This window comes from Lynx canadensis, chromosome E3, assembly GCF_007474595.2.
Source record: "Lynx canadensis isolate LIC74 chromosome E3, mLynCan4.pri.v2, whole genome shotgun sequence".
NCBI lineage: Eukaryota > Metazoa > Chordata > Mammalia > Carnivora > Felidae > Lynx > Lynx canadensis.
This window is the reverse complement of record NC_044318.1, coordinates 15,412,549-15,427,823: the sequence shown is the minus strand read 5'-3', so window position 1 is coordinate 15,427,823 and position 15,275 is coordinate 15,412,549. Positions and strand designations below refer to the sequence as shown.

Below are 15,275 nucleotides of genomic sequence, written 5' to 3'. Positions count from 1 at the left end.
TGCCTCAGTGAGTCCCGCAGAGACCAAACATAAGGATGGCAGCCGCTTGCTTTGCCTGGTGTCCCTATCTCTTGGCCACGCACTGATGTGTATTATCACGGTCACCTCATGACAGCCCTTCAGGGAAGGTTCTAGCATTGGTCCCATTTTACAGCTCGTAAAACTGAGGCACAAAGAGATCAAGGAGCCCAAGGCAACACAGCCATAATCTGAACCCAGGACTGCCCAACTGCCTGTCCGGCCTCTAAAGATGCACTTTCCTCTTCATTCATCCAACATTTACAAACCGCACTGCACAGCTTAGCAAGGGACCACATGGATTCCCCATCAGACAAGACCCATCACTCATGTCAGGGACCAGAACTTTCTCCTTCTACACCTCTCATACCACCTCTGGCAAACGAAAAGCTACTGAAAATGATGAAAAGCTTACCAAGGGATTTGTTTTCACTGCCCAAAAACAGATCTTAAGAGATGGTTACTTTTTTCCATGCAGAATGTGCCTGAAATTGAGGGCATAAGTCCATTTTTTTACTTACTATAATATTATTTCAGTTGTATGGGGGGCAGGGATCCTGTCTTCAAACAACAAAAAAGTCTTTCTAAATAATGACTGATTTTTTTTTATTTCAATTTCAATCTGAAATTTCATATGGTAGATATTCATGGCTGAAGTCATTTCTCCTGTCCCCTATCTTACTGCCTGCCCTGTATATTTTCGGCCAAACTGACAACCCCCTGTTTGGGAGGCATGGCCTAATGTCCCAAATGACACATCCCAGCCACTCAGAGTTTTTAGGCATGAGACACACCCATTTTCGACACCACCTTCCACAATGACATGGATTCTTCTGCATTTTGAAAATGATTAACATTTTTTTAACGTGATGCTGCAAGTCCCGTATTTAAGTGCCCGAAGAATCAGAGTTTATTATTATTCGGGTGACCTAATTTTTTTAATCACTTCTTCTGGCACAGTAATGATTTCCTAGAGTTTTACTCCCTGGGAAAGCTGTGTTCCCAGCTTCCGCCATCCTTTGAGATTACTGGTGCTTAAAATAAAAGGAAGAATGCCTTATGACATGTACCTTTTGTTTTAATCCGATTTGTCCTTTTCATTAAAATAAGGAGGAAAAAAAAAAAAAAAACAGTGTTCCCATTTTCAAATTTTCAAACCCATCAAGCCTGCTCACAGGCTTTAGTCACTCAACTGAACAGGTGGGGGCGCCTCTCTTTCTAGTCAGGCTTGCGGTACCTCTTCCCAGGAGCCTGGGCCGCCGTGTGGCTGCTGAGACTCCCGAAGATCACAGAGATCAACCAGCAAATTTTCAATCTTCCATACATATTGACTTGATTTAAAATAAACTTAATGGGAAAAAAGTCACCTGAAATTTAAGATGCCCCTTTTTTTCTCCTCATACTTCAGGATTCAGGAAAATTGAAATGGAAGTAATGCATTATATTTGGTTGAAAAAGTTAGAAAACACAGATAGGCCAAGAAAAGGAAGTTAAGACGACACAAAATCTCACCTTCCGGTGCTATTTCGACATCCCCCCTCCCCAGTTCTCTCATACAGATATAAAAATCATGTCCACAGTCCTGAAAACACAACAAACACTCCAGTGCTACGATTGGGGGACTCCACCAAGCAACGCAAATCGATTGTCCTATTCGATTTGTGCAAAAAACCCCCAAAAACAGGAATTAATGCTTCCGTTTCAAAGATGAAAAAAAAAAGACTCAGAGCGGTTAGGTAGGGACGAGTGACTTGACTGTTCTGTCCCGACAGCTGGAAGCAATGGAGCTGAGATTCGGACCCAGGCACCCCGACTCCAGGGCCCAACATGAACACCGGGGCCATGCTATCACTTAGAATACACACAGCAAGGCACGTAGCCTCCTTGTTGGACACACTGGTTATTGCGAACACCCTTACATCATTATGTACAGATCTTCATCATGGTCTTCCATCGTTTTAAATGGGCCCTGCAACACCCCATTGAACCTACATGGATCCCCAAATCTAACCAATCCCTTGTGATGACAGCTTCCAATGCTGTGCCAGCACGAACCCATACACCTGGACGTACGTGTGCATGCCTGTGTCTTTACGCACTTGTCCAATTATTTCTACATGCTATTCTTTTTTTTAAGTTTACTGTTTGAGAGAGACAGAGACAGTATGAGTGGGGGAGGGGCAAAGAGGGGGGTGGAGAGACAGAGAGAGAGAGAGAGAGAGAGAGAGAGAGAGAGAGAAAGAATCCCAAGCAGATTCCAAGTTCAGCACGGAGCCTAACGCAGGGCTTGAACCCACAAAACCATGAGATCGTGACCTGAGCTGAAATCAAGAGTCAGAAACTTAACCGACTGAGCCACCCAAGCACCCCTTACGTTTAATTTTACCGTTGTAAGAGTGTTAACATGAGATCTACCTCTTAACACATTTTTTAAGTGTGTGATACAGTATCGTTAACTACAGGTACAGTGTTATACAGATCTCTAGAGCTTATTCATCTTGCTTAATTGAAACTTTAAGCCCATTTTTAAAAAACTGATTATTTTGAGAGAGAGAGAGAGAGAAAGAGAGAGAGTGCCAGCAGGGGAGGGCCAGAGAGAGAGGGAGAGAGAGAATCCCAAGCAGGCTCCACGCTCGAATCCACGAAACCGTGAAATCACGACCTCAGCCGAAACCAAGAGACCAAGCCACCACCCAGGCTCCCCTACATGATAACCTCCCCCTTTGTGTAATGTTTTTATTTATTTTTTAGAGAGAAAAACAGAGCACGAGCAGGGGACGGGCAGAGAGAGAGGGAGACCTAGAATCTGAAGCAGGCTCCAGCTGAGCTGTCAGCACAGAGCCTGATGTGGGCTTGAACCCACAAACTGTGAGATCATGACCTGAGCCGAAGTGGGATGCTTATTAACTGAATGCGCCACCCAGGCACCCCCACTCTGCAATATTCTTTAAGAGGGATCGTTTAGTCAAAGTCGTATCCTTTTATCTCTTTCTTTATGGCTGTCAAGGTATTTGCAGCTTCCAGGAAAAGGGAGGTATACTTGAATTTTGCTCTCCACTACGTATCCGTGTTTAGTAGCAAGACCCCTTCTTCCTTCTCCCCACAGACTAAATTCTGAACCATCTGCTGAAGTAGCTTCATCTACCACAGTTACCAGGCCAAGTAGAACTGGTGTTCTACTTCTCAGTCTCGGGTAAGAAAAAGAATGTTTCTGCTAGTATTCTGATTGTACTTGAATTCCTAACGCTACTTCGATTAGACCAAAAAAAAGAAGGAACAGGAAAAAAATCTTATAAATGCAATAACCTGAGTTTCACTTTCCCTCTGTAAAACGGGGCAACTGTTACCTGTTCTACCAACTTCTTAGATTACTGTAAACACGAAAGGGGGCCATGAAGTTTAGTGAAGAAGCAATGAAACCCACTGGCCCCGTAGCCACATTCTACGGGTTGGTGTCCAGTCACCATGACCTGAGGCACGTGACCTTTCAGAGGTATTTGGCCTCTCTGAGCCTCCCTCCCAGAGTTGTTAGATGAGACAACCAAGGAAAAGTGCTGAGCAAAGAACCAGCCACCATGGTGAGCCCTACCCTTTGAGACGGCTGGCTAGCACTGGGGTTGCTGTGGCCATTATCAACGGGCCCTGTTTACATCCCCGAGCACCACGGTGTAGAGGTTGTGACAACACAATGGAAGGGAGGGGAGCCCCAGCATTCCTCCTGTGTGAACTTCACACCGAAGCCACCTGGCAGTTACCTCGGGGGCATGGTAGGAGATGCACTGGAAGATCCAATCCATGGCAGGCGAGTACAAGGGCAGGTAGGATGGGAGCTCCACTCCCTGGACCACCAGCTGGTTCTGGACTGTATCGCCATGAATCTATAGGAGACCAAATAAACACTCAGAAAACGAGGGGAATAATAATCAACGAAGAGCAAGTAACTCACAGACTGTGCATACTTGTAAGCATTTGGGTGGCCTCAAGAGAAATAGCCTGGTTTCTCAGGTTTTTTGTTTTTTTTTTTTTTAAACTAGAAAAAACACACAGAAAGTTTCCCATGTCGCCAAGCTGAGCTGTTTTGGGAACGCGCGCCGTGCAGAGAAGTAACCTGACAAAAATGGACCCAGCAGATGTGAGGAAGAAAGGCTGATCAACTAGAGACATTTCCTGTTAACACATGCATATTAATTCTCCCCGCTTCCTCAGTACAATCAACACATTTTAATTATCTGTAACAAACGCAAGTACAATTTTGTGGGGTTTACACATTTAAAGAGCTTTAAGGCAATCTCAACTTGGAAATCCAACTGGGTTTTGTGAATTCGTGATCATATAACTGTTATATCAATTAGCTGTGCCGACAGTGTTCTCTTACCTGTTTGAATGTGAGGAGGAAGTCAAAGAAGTTCTTATTCAGGCTTTCTTTCAGATGTGGAGCCACCTCCATCCCCACCTGTGGCCAACCAAAAGAAAACTACCTTGACTCTGGACGAACAGGTTGCAAATAATATATACGGTGGGATCCCATTTTTGTAAATTAAAAATAGACACAGGAATAAATGCAGGCATTGAGTCCAGAAAGTTAATTTTTCTTCTTTTTGCTTATCTGTTTTCTTATTCAATAAGCATGCATGCTTTTATAAGAAAAACCACAGAAGCTATTTTTAATGAAAAAGAGGCAACATTTGCAGTAATCATCTTTGCAATTTCCCAGAGGTAATGAATGTATTTCTGAACAGATGACCAAGAGAACAAATCAATACAGTGCAAAGGAAGAAAGTACCCTCAGGATTGTGTATACAATATTCTCTTCCTCTCAAAAGAAAAAAAAAAAAAGAAACACACATGTGGCCGCACTTACTAGATGAAGCAAAAAAGACTTTGGTATAAGAGAGTCAGCTGGGATTTCACCGGTGCATTGTGAAAACCTACAGATTCATTCTTTGCTGGGCAGTCATGGAAGCAGACAAGGTTTTTTCAACGTATTTTAAGCAATTTTATATAAGACCAGCATGTGGTGGAACAATGCTATAACCCATTGGCTCCTGCATTTGTTGTTTAAAAAACAGTGGAACATTCCAGCTGAAAAATTTTGCTAATCATAGAGAAGGCAGCCAGAGCCCTGGGATCGGATGGAAAAGTGAAGGTATGAGCTACGGAGGGGAGTTCATGGGTTTAAAACAAAAGCCTAGTGGGGCGCCTGGGTGGCTCAGTCAGTTCGTCGTCCGACTTCAGCACAGGTCATGGTCTCACAGTTGGTGGGTTCGAGCCCCGCATCAGACTCTGTGCTGACAGCTCAGGGCCTGGAGCCTGCTTCTGATTCTGTGTCTCCCTCTCTCTCTGCCCCACCCCCACTCACACTCTGTCTCTGTCTCTTAAAAATAAATAAATTTTTAAAAAATAAAAAAAATAAAACAAAAGCATCGTAATGTTTCTTGAACTGAGCTTCTCGGATATATCTCAATTCCAATTGCTACTTAAGCACAAAACAACTTTGTACGAGAAGGTGCTTTTCTGGGACCCGGTTTCCTCAAACGGGGACAGATTTCCACCCGCTCACCTCCCCCTACTCAAGGTCATGAAGATGAACGATAATGCTATTTTTTAGAGACCATGAAGAGTCCCTTTGAGAAGAATCATGGGCGATCTATGGGGCGCTGACTTCCAAGGGCAGCTCCGTGGCTGTTGAGGTTTTCAAGGACAAGCAGCAGATAAAAAAAAAAATACTAACAAACATCAGATCCAGTTCTACTGTGTTCTACTGTCTTCCCTTCCACTTAATCATACCGTAGAAAAGGCAGTAATTATCTGTTAGGCAACAGTTACGGAAGGCCCAGTGAACAAGCAACAGCAATGAGCTGAAGGGGCCGTGACTTAGCAGAGGAGTTAATCATACTTTCCTTTAATAAACAGCTTTGAGCTCCGCCCACGCCCTACCCACTCACTGCTTTTCTGTGTTTTGTTTCTCTTTCCATCAAGACAAATGAGCAGCTTGGAAATCTGCTTGGGTCTAAAAGATTTCTACCCAGAGTAGCAAGGGTAGTAGCTCATGATTTCCACCTGCTGTTTCCGCCTGCCTGGCGTGCATTCCCTATTTCTGGCATCAGCAAATTGGATTTATCTTTGGGGAAGCAAACCTCCCTCTTACAGCATTAGGTTTGAGGAGAAGCTGGACCCATCCTACCCTGAGTTCCAGGGGTAGGCACAAGATTCGGGCTTACTCAGGTGGCAGATCTCATCCCATGGCCACAATGACTGGCCTACTGAGGGACAAGTGACCCAAGATGGTCCACTGAGAGTCAGCCATGAGGCTCTGGCCCACACTTCTGAGGAAAAGGCATTCTCTTTCCACTGGGAGGATGGAAGCCTGGAGCTGCTGAGTAAGGCACAGAATGAAGTCACCCCAGATGAAGGCAGAGCTGAGTGATGAAGGAGAGGACAGTTCTCGATGACACTCTGAAGGCCCTTGGAACTAGCCATGCCTGTACTGCCCCGAGATCCTTCAGACACATGAGCCAACAAACCCTCCTTTTTGCTTAAAATAGAATAAACTGGGTTTTTGCCGCTTGCGACTGCAAGAATCCTTAGGGATGCACAGGCTAACTACCCAACGTGGGCAACTGATGCAAAACCTGGGTTAACAAACATCATTTCAACAGATCAACTGCATTCTGTCACCGGTCTTCCCGGGTTAGGTCTGCAGTCTCTCTTCACTGTCACTAAGTTTTAAAGTTGCATCTGCCGTTGTAAATGCCAGAAACAGATATCTCTTCCCTAACCTTGCCAACTTTAAACTTCAAGCTTTACAACTGAATGGATTTGCAAAGAACGCGTAGTTCCACCTTTTTGATTTCTCTTTAACGACCAGAATCATCTTCATTAATAAGCACAGTGACTAGATCTTTATTACTCTATTATTCAACAGATGTCAAGGGAAGTCTGAATAATGTGCTGTGTTCAAAAAGGGAAAGGCAGTGGAGTGCAGATATGCAAATGACGATAAGCCGGCATTTCCCCCACAGGACCCAATACTGTTCCACACACGATAGGCCCTCAACAAACCCTGACTCAGAAGGAGTATTCAAGCTTCAATACATTCCAAAGCTGAAGCTCTAGGAAACATACCTGATATTCCTGTAAGAAAAATTCCAACCAAGTTTCAAGTAGATGGCAATGCCTCAACGCTTTAGCCTCTGTTACCAACAGGGAGTATGCTGCCCTTAAATGAAAAGTGTTTTCTTTCCTTCTTAGGGAGCAGACCTATAAAAAGTGTCCTTCATAAGGATGTTTGCTATTTATTCCAAGGGCATCGACTGTTTGATTTCTTTGTGACACTTGAGACCACAGGGCTTCTGTCATTTGCTAGATGTCCTGGAAAGGAAGTCGGTCCAAGACTACTGGTTCTCACCATTCTGATTTAAAAATACGAATGACTGGGGCGCCTGGGTGGCTCAGTTAGTTGAGCATCTGACTTTGGCTCAGGTCATGATCTTACGGCTCGTGAGTTCAAGCCTCGCATCGGGCTCTGTGCTGACAGCTCAGAGCCTGGAGCCTGCTGCAGATTCTGTATCCCCCTCTCTCTCCGCCCCACCCCTGCTTGTGCTCTCTCTCAAAAATGAATAAACATAAAAAAAATTTTTTTTAAATATGAATGATCACCAGCAAGAGCTGGGGGAGGCCCGTAGCTTTGTCCTCCAGGAAGTCTGCAGTCCATGAGGACTCTAGATAAAAGGGGCAATAAGCCCTCCTTCAAGGCAAATAATGCTGATGGGACTAACAAGGACTCCCTGGGCAAGCTGACAGCAGCTCAGCCTCCCTAGGAGCTGACGAAAAATAACTGTAAACTCTCCATGGGTTGCACTTTTCTAAAGGAAAAGAGTTTCAAGTAGAAGCTTCATGGTGCTTTAAAAGAGAAAAAGGCTGGCGTGGCTGGATGGCTCAGTTGGTAAAGCGTCCGACTTTAGCCCAGGTCATGATCTCCTGGTTTGTGAGTTTGAGCCCTGCATCGGGTTCTGTGCTGACAGCACAGAGCCTGGAGCCTGCTTTGGATTCTGTGTCTTCCTCTCTCTCTGCCCTTGCCCCACATGTGTCCTGTCTCTCAAAAATAAATAAACATTAAAAAAAAATTTTTTAATTTAAGAGAGGAAAAAGTTAAGTGATTTACAATCGGGACCACCTCCTCCATCAGAGCAGCTCCAAGAAGAGGCTCTCGTAGCCTGTAGCCTTCCGTGGCTGCTGACACTTATCAGCACCTCACCCTGCCAGGCTGCCCCCACCACTCTCACCCTGCACCAACTCTTTAATGTAGGAAGGGAGAAACCAATAACACAATCCAATCCAAGACAAAAGGAAAGCAGACTTCAATTCAATGAAAAGCAACCTACCTATCAGCCGAAATGCCTTGGGAGCCTCCTTCCCGGCAAAAACGGGAGAAATAATTAATTCTGAAAACCAGTTCATTTGTAAGAAGATAACCTTAAACGCCCCCTAATTAGAGTTATTAAGTGGATCTACTTTAAAATTAATTTTTGAGAGAAATCCTACAGCTGTGCTTTCTGTGGAAGAGCCGTGTTCTAAATTTAGCAGCTAACGAAGTCCTTCTTGTGGTGGCTCGTGAGATGCCGGGGAAGGAGAAGCCTACGTGAGCATGTAAGCAGCCCGTGTGAGCGCCCAGTGACCCGGCGTGGCCTACCCGGCACAGATAGGCCCTCGCGTACACAGACACCAGCGGGTCTCCAATCCCTCGAATCATACACGTCAGTCGGGGCAGACATTCTGAAATCCCCCTGTTAGAAACAAAAAGAGGGCAGCATTATACCCCTTGGGAAAACTCCATATCTTTTAAAATATAGATAAAGGAACATATGCTTCCTAAACGTAGTGGGGGGGGGGGGAACAATCCAATTTCAGAGACAAACCAAGGCCAAACCTTGCATTTTCCGAGGCAACCTAACAATAGTCTTTCTCTCTTGACACAATTCACTCACTGCTAAAGTCTTTACCATTTGCTCAGTGCTGGAGTCTAACCTTTACTTTTTTGCCTGTTTGAGGTCACATTTATTTTATTAATTTAACAGGTTTTGTCCCCCAGTTATTTTCCATCCACTGGCTACTCCTTGACCTTCTTGACATTCTCGCCATAGCTATTATTCCTCTGGCACTGACTTCCTATTCTGTGCCCCACTCCGTCCTGGCACCCAGCTCCTGGCACCTCAGGCTGCCATCAATGATCCCCATCACTGTGAACTGTGACTTACTTCTTTCTCCTGCGACATGGCACTTCCCTCTGCCTTGGGCCTCATCCTCCCTGAACGGTGAGGCAAAACAACTATTTCTTTAGCACCAAGGTTATCCCCGACAACTAAACCCAGGTGCCCTTAGATCCAAAAGAAACACCTTTGGTACATATTCCAAACTCAAACTACATCGCTACCGAGCACCAACAGTCAGCCTCTGGCTTCAGGGAGTTTATTATCTGCATCAAACAACGCCTTAGGTAACCCAGAGCAACTCGCAGCTCAGGGGCAAAGACTTTTGCTTCTGACATCAGCTTCATCACTGTCGTCTGCAGCGCCAGCAAATACTGAGCTGAGCATGAGCCCGCTGTGGGCCAGTCATGCTCTCAACAAACCCTCCTAGAGCTCTTCTTACAGACTTGTTCACAGAGATGGAGGGCCAGAGATGCTAAATAACTTGCCAAGACCACACAGAGTCAGGATTCTTCCATGAGGCACTCAGCCAACTTCTCCTAGCTGGAGTCTTCTCTTCCATAAAACAGCAACAAAAATGCTCTCTTTGGGGCACCCGCGTGGCTCGGTCCATTTAGCATCCGACTTCGGCTCGGGTCATGGTCTCACGTTCATGAGTTCCAGCCCCACATCGGGCCCCTGCTGCTGTCCACACAGAGCCCGCTTGGGAACCTCTGTTCCCTTCTCTCTGCCCCTCCCCCATGTTGTGCTCTCACACACACGCTCTCTCAAAAATAAATTTTTAAAAGTATGCATAAATAAATAAAATGTTCTACCTCAACAAGTTTCCATTTAGATGAGATGGGAAAATGCACAGAAGGTGCTTAGCACTAGATCTATTACATGCTAATTAACTACATGCTAAGGACTCGGCGAATGATAGCTATCATATTGCCATTAGTGTAAGTATGAGATTTCTTGGAAATGTTATGATTCTAGATATATCAGAAGAGCCTTACGTTTTGGAGAGGAACTTGTTACATTTCAGGATGGATGCTTCCACATAACTACGAAAACATTCCATTAAGGAAGACATTTTCCAGATGGCCTGTTCCCTATGGCAAAAAGACTGGACTACTCATGAACAGAACAGAGGCAGGACTTCAGGACAGGGAGGCACAATGGCTCTCACTAGTCCAGAGAACTAAGCTAACGGCTTGTGGCTTCCCTACTTGGTTTTCAAAGTTTCATACTTATTTAAAATAAATTTTGGAAAATGTTACAGGCTGATTCACGGTGGCGTGCTGAAGTTTAAGCTGCCTTTTGAGCATTTCCAATCAAGGCTTTAGGGGGAAAGAGTGGACTTTAGCTAACCAAGATTCGTTTGTGTATAAGGTGAATTCTGTTCTTCAAAACTTGCATTTGTGCAGGGAACCCTGACCCTGTTCCTTTCAAGTTTTTGAAACCAGGGAAAACACATAAAGATGAAACACTTTAATTGAGAGAATTAATGTGGGAATGTTCCTCTAGGAAACAAAAGCCTGGAACATGGCATCATATTCAAAGTAAGAAAACAGAACACCATTTGGGGAGAGAGGAGTCCAAAGGCTTCGACGATGTGGCTGGCCCTGGATTTTCAGGCTGGTAACCGTAACGGGACCAAATTTTCCACAGGAATTTCAGGGCGCCCCATCACATGGCTTCTATTAGTGGTGCAACTCTTTCAGCCTATCTTTAAAACCATCAGACAAAAAAAAAAGGATACAATCTCGGAATGAGTTCCCTGATGGAAGCAATCTTGAAAAACCAATTTAAGCATGTTTCTTTGGCCGTGTCATTGACATTCTCTGGAGAGAAGTGATCTGGAATGCAAAAACAATACCCATCAGCCCCGCTGTTTCTTCGGATCCGTTACAGCAGCAGGAGTCCTGAGACAGGAGAACGTTACAATGGAGCAGAAAGCGTGCCCTACCCAGTTCTCCTGGGTCTTTCCTTCCACTTATTAATACACAATCCGTGACAGTGAGAGCTTACACACGAGACTTTCTAAATGATGCTCAGAGTGCTTTACACATATCAGGTCACCTCATCGCCCCAATAGCCCTCCACGATACATACTTCCATTTTACTCTTTGATAGATGTGGAGACCAAGGCCCAGAGATGGTAAGGGCACACCGCAGGCAAATGTGAGAGCTGCAGTTCGACTCAGGCTGTCTGGCTCCACAGCCTACATTCTTAGCCACCGCCTCTAACACAAGCCAGAGATTCTTGGTATACCCGCCAGTAACTATGACGATATGGTTGGGAATTCCAGATGATTTACAAGCCTACAACTGTAATGTGGCACGTGATCCAAGTTTGTGCTCTGCGTATCACCTGGGCCACAACTGAAGGTACACCAAGCGGCAAGGTGAGAAACCTGCCAGTTAGACTGACAGCTCAATACTCCCTCCAAGACTTGAGTCGTCTTGCGGCAAAACTGCCAGTTTCCCCCATTATCTGTGCTGTTCCTCTTCAGTAAGAGGCCTGGCCCTTTCCTGCTGGGCACACAGCCATCCCCACAGCTAGGTATGGCCACGCAACCAGCTTCTGGTCCAAGGATAGGAACAGTAGTGCAACTTCTAGGAAATGTCTTGAAGGGAACACCTCCACTCCTTCTTTCCTTCTGTCCGTCCTGCTGGATGGAATGCCACTGCGATGCCACAACCTGCATCACGACCTCGAGCCATGAGAGCGACAGGACACAAGTCAGGATCCTTGGCACCAGGCTGGCTGCCCCACCAGCCCTGACCTTGTTATTATTATTTTGAGTTTTCTGGAACTGGCACCCAAGCCTAGTCTTGACATGCATCTTAGTAAGGAATGGAAGAGAGTAGGGAACAAGGAAAACAATCAAAAACAACCTCCCCACCCCCCCCCCCGCCCGCCCCACAAACTCATCATGTGGCACTGGTTTCTTCTAGGGGCAGAAGTTATTTCTTTTAGGGGCACCTGGGTGGTTCAGTTGGTTGAAAATCTGACTTCTGATTTTGGCTCAGATCATGATCTCAAGGTTCATGAGTTTAAGTCCCATGTCGGGCTCTGTGCTGACAGCACAGAACCTGCTTGGGATTCTCCCTTTCCCCACCTCCCCTCTTCTCTCTCTCAAAATAAATAAACTTAAAATATATGATTTCTTCAAAATGATTTCCACATATTAGATCCCTATCCCACTGCTGGATATGCTTTATACTTTTAAGATTTAATCAAAAGGGGGGCCGCGTGGCTGGCTCGGTCGGTAGAGTGTGTAACCCTTGATCGGGAGGTGGGGAGCTGGACCCCCATGAGTGGTGTAAAGTTTACTAAATAAATACATAAATAAATAAGATTCAATCAAAAAGGGAGAAGTTAATCACTTTAGAATATAGCAAACGAACCCTAGCTTGCTGCCCTAATGCGCTGGGCACAGAATCACTTTCTGTCCCTGATTCTGCTTTCTGCAACTGAGTGGCACACGATTAGGGTGATCAAAATTCTGATAGAATCAGCAAAAAGATAAACCTCTAGGTACTTTGCCAGCAGAGAACAGTCACAACTCACAACTGCAGATATTCTGAAACTGCAATCTCAAGTATTTATCTATTTTTGGACATCATGGAATGCTTCATTCATTCAAGAACTATTCTCAGTGCCATTTCCAGAGGGAAGGGAAATTACCATTTTCCCTTTCCTGCCCTGAACCCGTGCACTTTAAGTAACTTTTCAAGTTCCAAGAGATCCAGACAGGAAAAGATAAGGGATATTCCTAAATTCATTTGTCAATCAGGCTCTGTGGAAAAAGGAGGGGTGGGATTCCTTTCCTTTCATATGACCGACTGAATCATGGGACCTGAAACCCAAAAACAAAAATAAGTCTCTGCAGTCAACTAATAAAAACCCCTCACTCTACAGTTGAGGGAAAGGAGATCCAGAAGAGAGCTTCACCATAAGCCATTACCTACCAGCCCTGGCAAGAGCTTTCTCTGGTGAAGCCCAGGGCTGGACACTGGAGACCTCAGAGGCACAGAAAGGCAAGCTGTCCTGCATGTCCACATTGACTGCAAGCTATACAATCGTCTGCAAATGCCAGTACAAAGAAATTAAGAAAAAACTATGTTATGCAGAACTTTAAAATCCTATAGTGAAGTGTGGCCCTGGCAGGCTCAGTCAGTAGAGCATGTGACTCTTGACCTTGGGTCCAAGCCCCACACTAAGTATAGTGTTGACTTACTTAATAAATAAAACCTTGTAGCAAAGTAGATCTTGCATTCCTAGACTTCATTTGCTCAACACAAATGTTTTAAGAACCAACTCAAAGCAGGAGTCTAGCCTCTAAGGAGGTAACAATACACAAGACAGACCCTGTCCTCATGAAACTTAGATTCCAGTGGCGGCAAAAACATAATGGGAAAAAAAAAAAAGCAAGCAAGCAAACATATCAGGTAATAGTCAATACCATGAAAGATATAAAACTAAGTATTAATTAGAGAGTGACTTAGGGGTGCAGACTCATTAGGGTGGTCAGAGAAGGTTCTGCCAGAGTGGCATTTGAGCTGAGCCCTGAATTATATAAAAAGGAGCCAGCCATGTTTAAATGTGGATGGAATATATTCCAGAAAGAGGAAACATCAAGGGCAAAGGCCCTGAGGTAGATATGGTGTCTGGGAGGTCAAAGAAGAAAAAAGCAAGCCAATGTGGCGAGCAGGAAGAGGAGAAGCAGGCATTACAAGCCAGGTCACACTGGTTACAGCCTTGGTGAGCAGTCAGTTTTGGTTTTTTTTTCCTTTTTTTTTTCTTTCTTTCTCTCTTTATTTAGAGAAAGAGAGAGATGGCATGAGCCAGGGGAGAGGGGGAAGGAGAGAGGGAGGGAGAAGGAGAAAGAGAAAGAGGGATGGAGAAGGGGGGGGGGGAGAGAGAGAGAGAGAGAGAGAGAGAGAGAGAACCCCAAGTAGGTTCTGCGCTGTCAGAGCAGAGCCCGATGCAGGGCTCAAGCTCACGAAACTGTGAAATCAGGACCTGAGCCGAAATCAAGAGTCAGACCAACTTAACCAACTGAGCCACCCAGGTGCCCCAGGAGTCAGAGTTTTTCAAGGTGCAATGCAAAGTCCATGAAGGAGGTCTAAGCAGAGGAATGGCTTAACGGGGCACCATTTATACTTTAGCACTTGAGCTGAGACACGGAGAATGAATTCAGAATTTGGAAATCAATTCAGAGACTTCAATGTAACAAAGAGCAGAGAGTCTCCCTTCTAGTTCCCACTTATTTTTCTTTTATGGTGCTTCTTCCTTCAACCCTGAACTTCTGTGGATATTTCAGGAGGAGGGAGGAGTCTAGTTCTCTTTAATTTGCCAAGTCTCTACCCTAGCAGCAAGAGGTCTCTTTACATAACAGTGTTTATAGGGATGTCATCTTGGTACCGGCCTCCAAGGCCAGGTCAGTTAAGGACTCTGCTTACCCAGATGCAGCCTTCGGGGAAAAACCGAAGATGGGGATGCCCACAGCTGACAAGAACCACAATGCGATAAACCCAAGTTATTTCTCCCAAGATGGAAATAAAGTTCCTTTATCACTTCGAGTAGATGGTCTCTCCGTGAATGTGCTGGATTAAGAAATGTTGGGGGGAAAACCACCCCATCTAGTAGTACATACTTTCCATGACCCCAAAGGACACCAGCATCCTCCTCAACTCCTAAGAGGTACGCCTTAGTTAAAATTCCGGAAGGTGAAGGGCTCAAAAGTGAAATTCACCAGTCAGAACTTGATTCAAATGGAAAGAATGAGTACACATGCCACCAGATTTCTCTCTGCACATAATCTCTTTGGGCAGAATTCTGCACAGTAGATTTGAAAAGCTTTCTGCATAATTATTGTTAAAAGACATCCCCAAGATCCCTGACATTTTTGAGAGAGATTTGCCCTTCTCTTTCAGGTTCTTGGAACCACAGAACACAGATGAAGATTTTAACTGAAAGGAAAAATAAATAAATGAATAAATTACTTGCAGAAAGCAAAAACCTGGTTTGCATTGCTAAAGGTAAAAAAAAAAAAA

The 15,275-nt window shown here is 44.9% G+C and overlaps 1 protein-coding gene across 4 annotated transcripts in view; it reads right to left on the bottom strand.

Annotated features, from left to right (window-relative positions):
- Nucleotides 1-15,275, bottom strand: part of VPS35L (VPS35 endosomal protein sorting factor like) — a 117,435-nt gene that overhangs the window by 60,695 nt on the left and 41,465 nt on the right. For all 4 annotated transcript variants that reach the window (XM_030300189.1, XM_030300190.1, XM_030300192.1 and 1 more), the window contains 5 exons: nt 10,972-11,068; nt 10,226-10,273; nt 8,711-8,804; nt 4,394-4,471; nt 3,774-3,896 (listed from right to left, as the gene is read on the bottom strand). In XM_030300189.1, the coding sequence (XP_030156049.1) occupies nt 3,774-3,896; nt 4,394-4,471; nt 8,711-8,804; nt 10,226-10,273; nt 10,972-11,068 (440 nt within the window). The remainder of the gene's footprint in view (nt 1-3,773; nt 3,897-4,393; nt 4,472-8,710; nt 8,805-10,225; nt 10,274-10,971; nt 11,069-15,275) is intronic.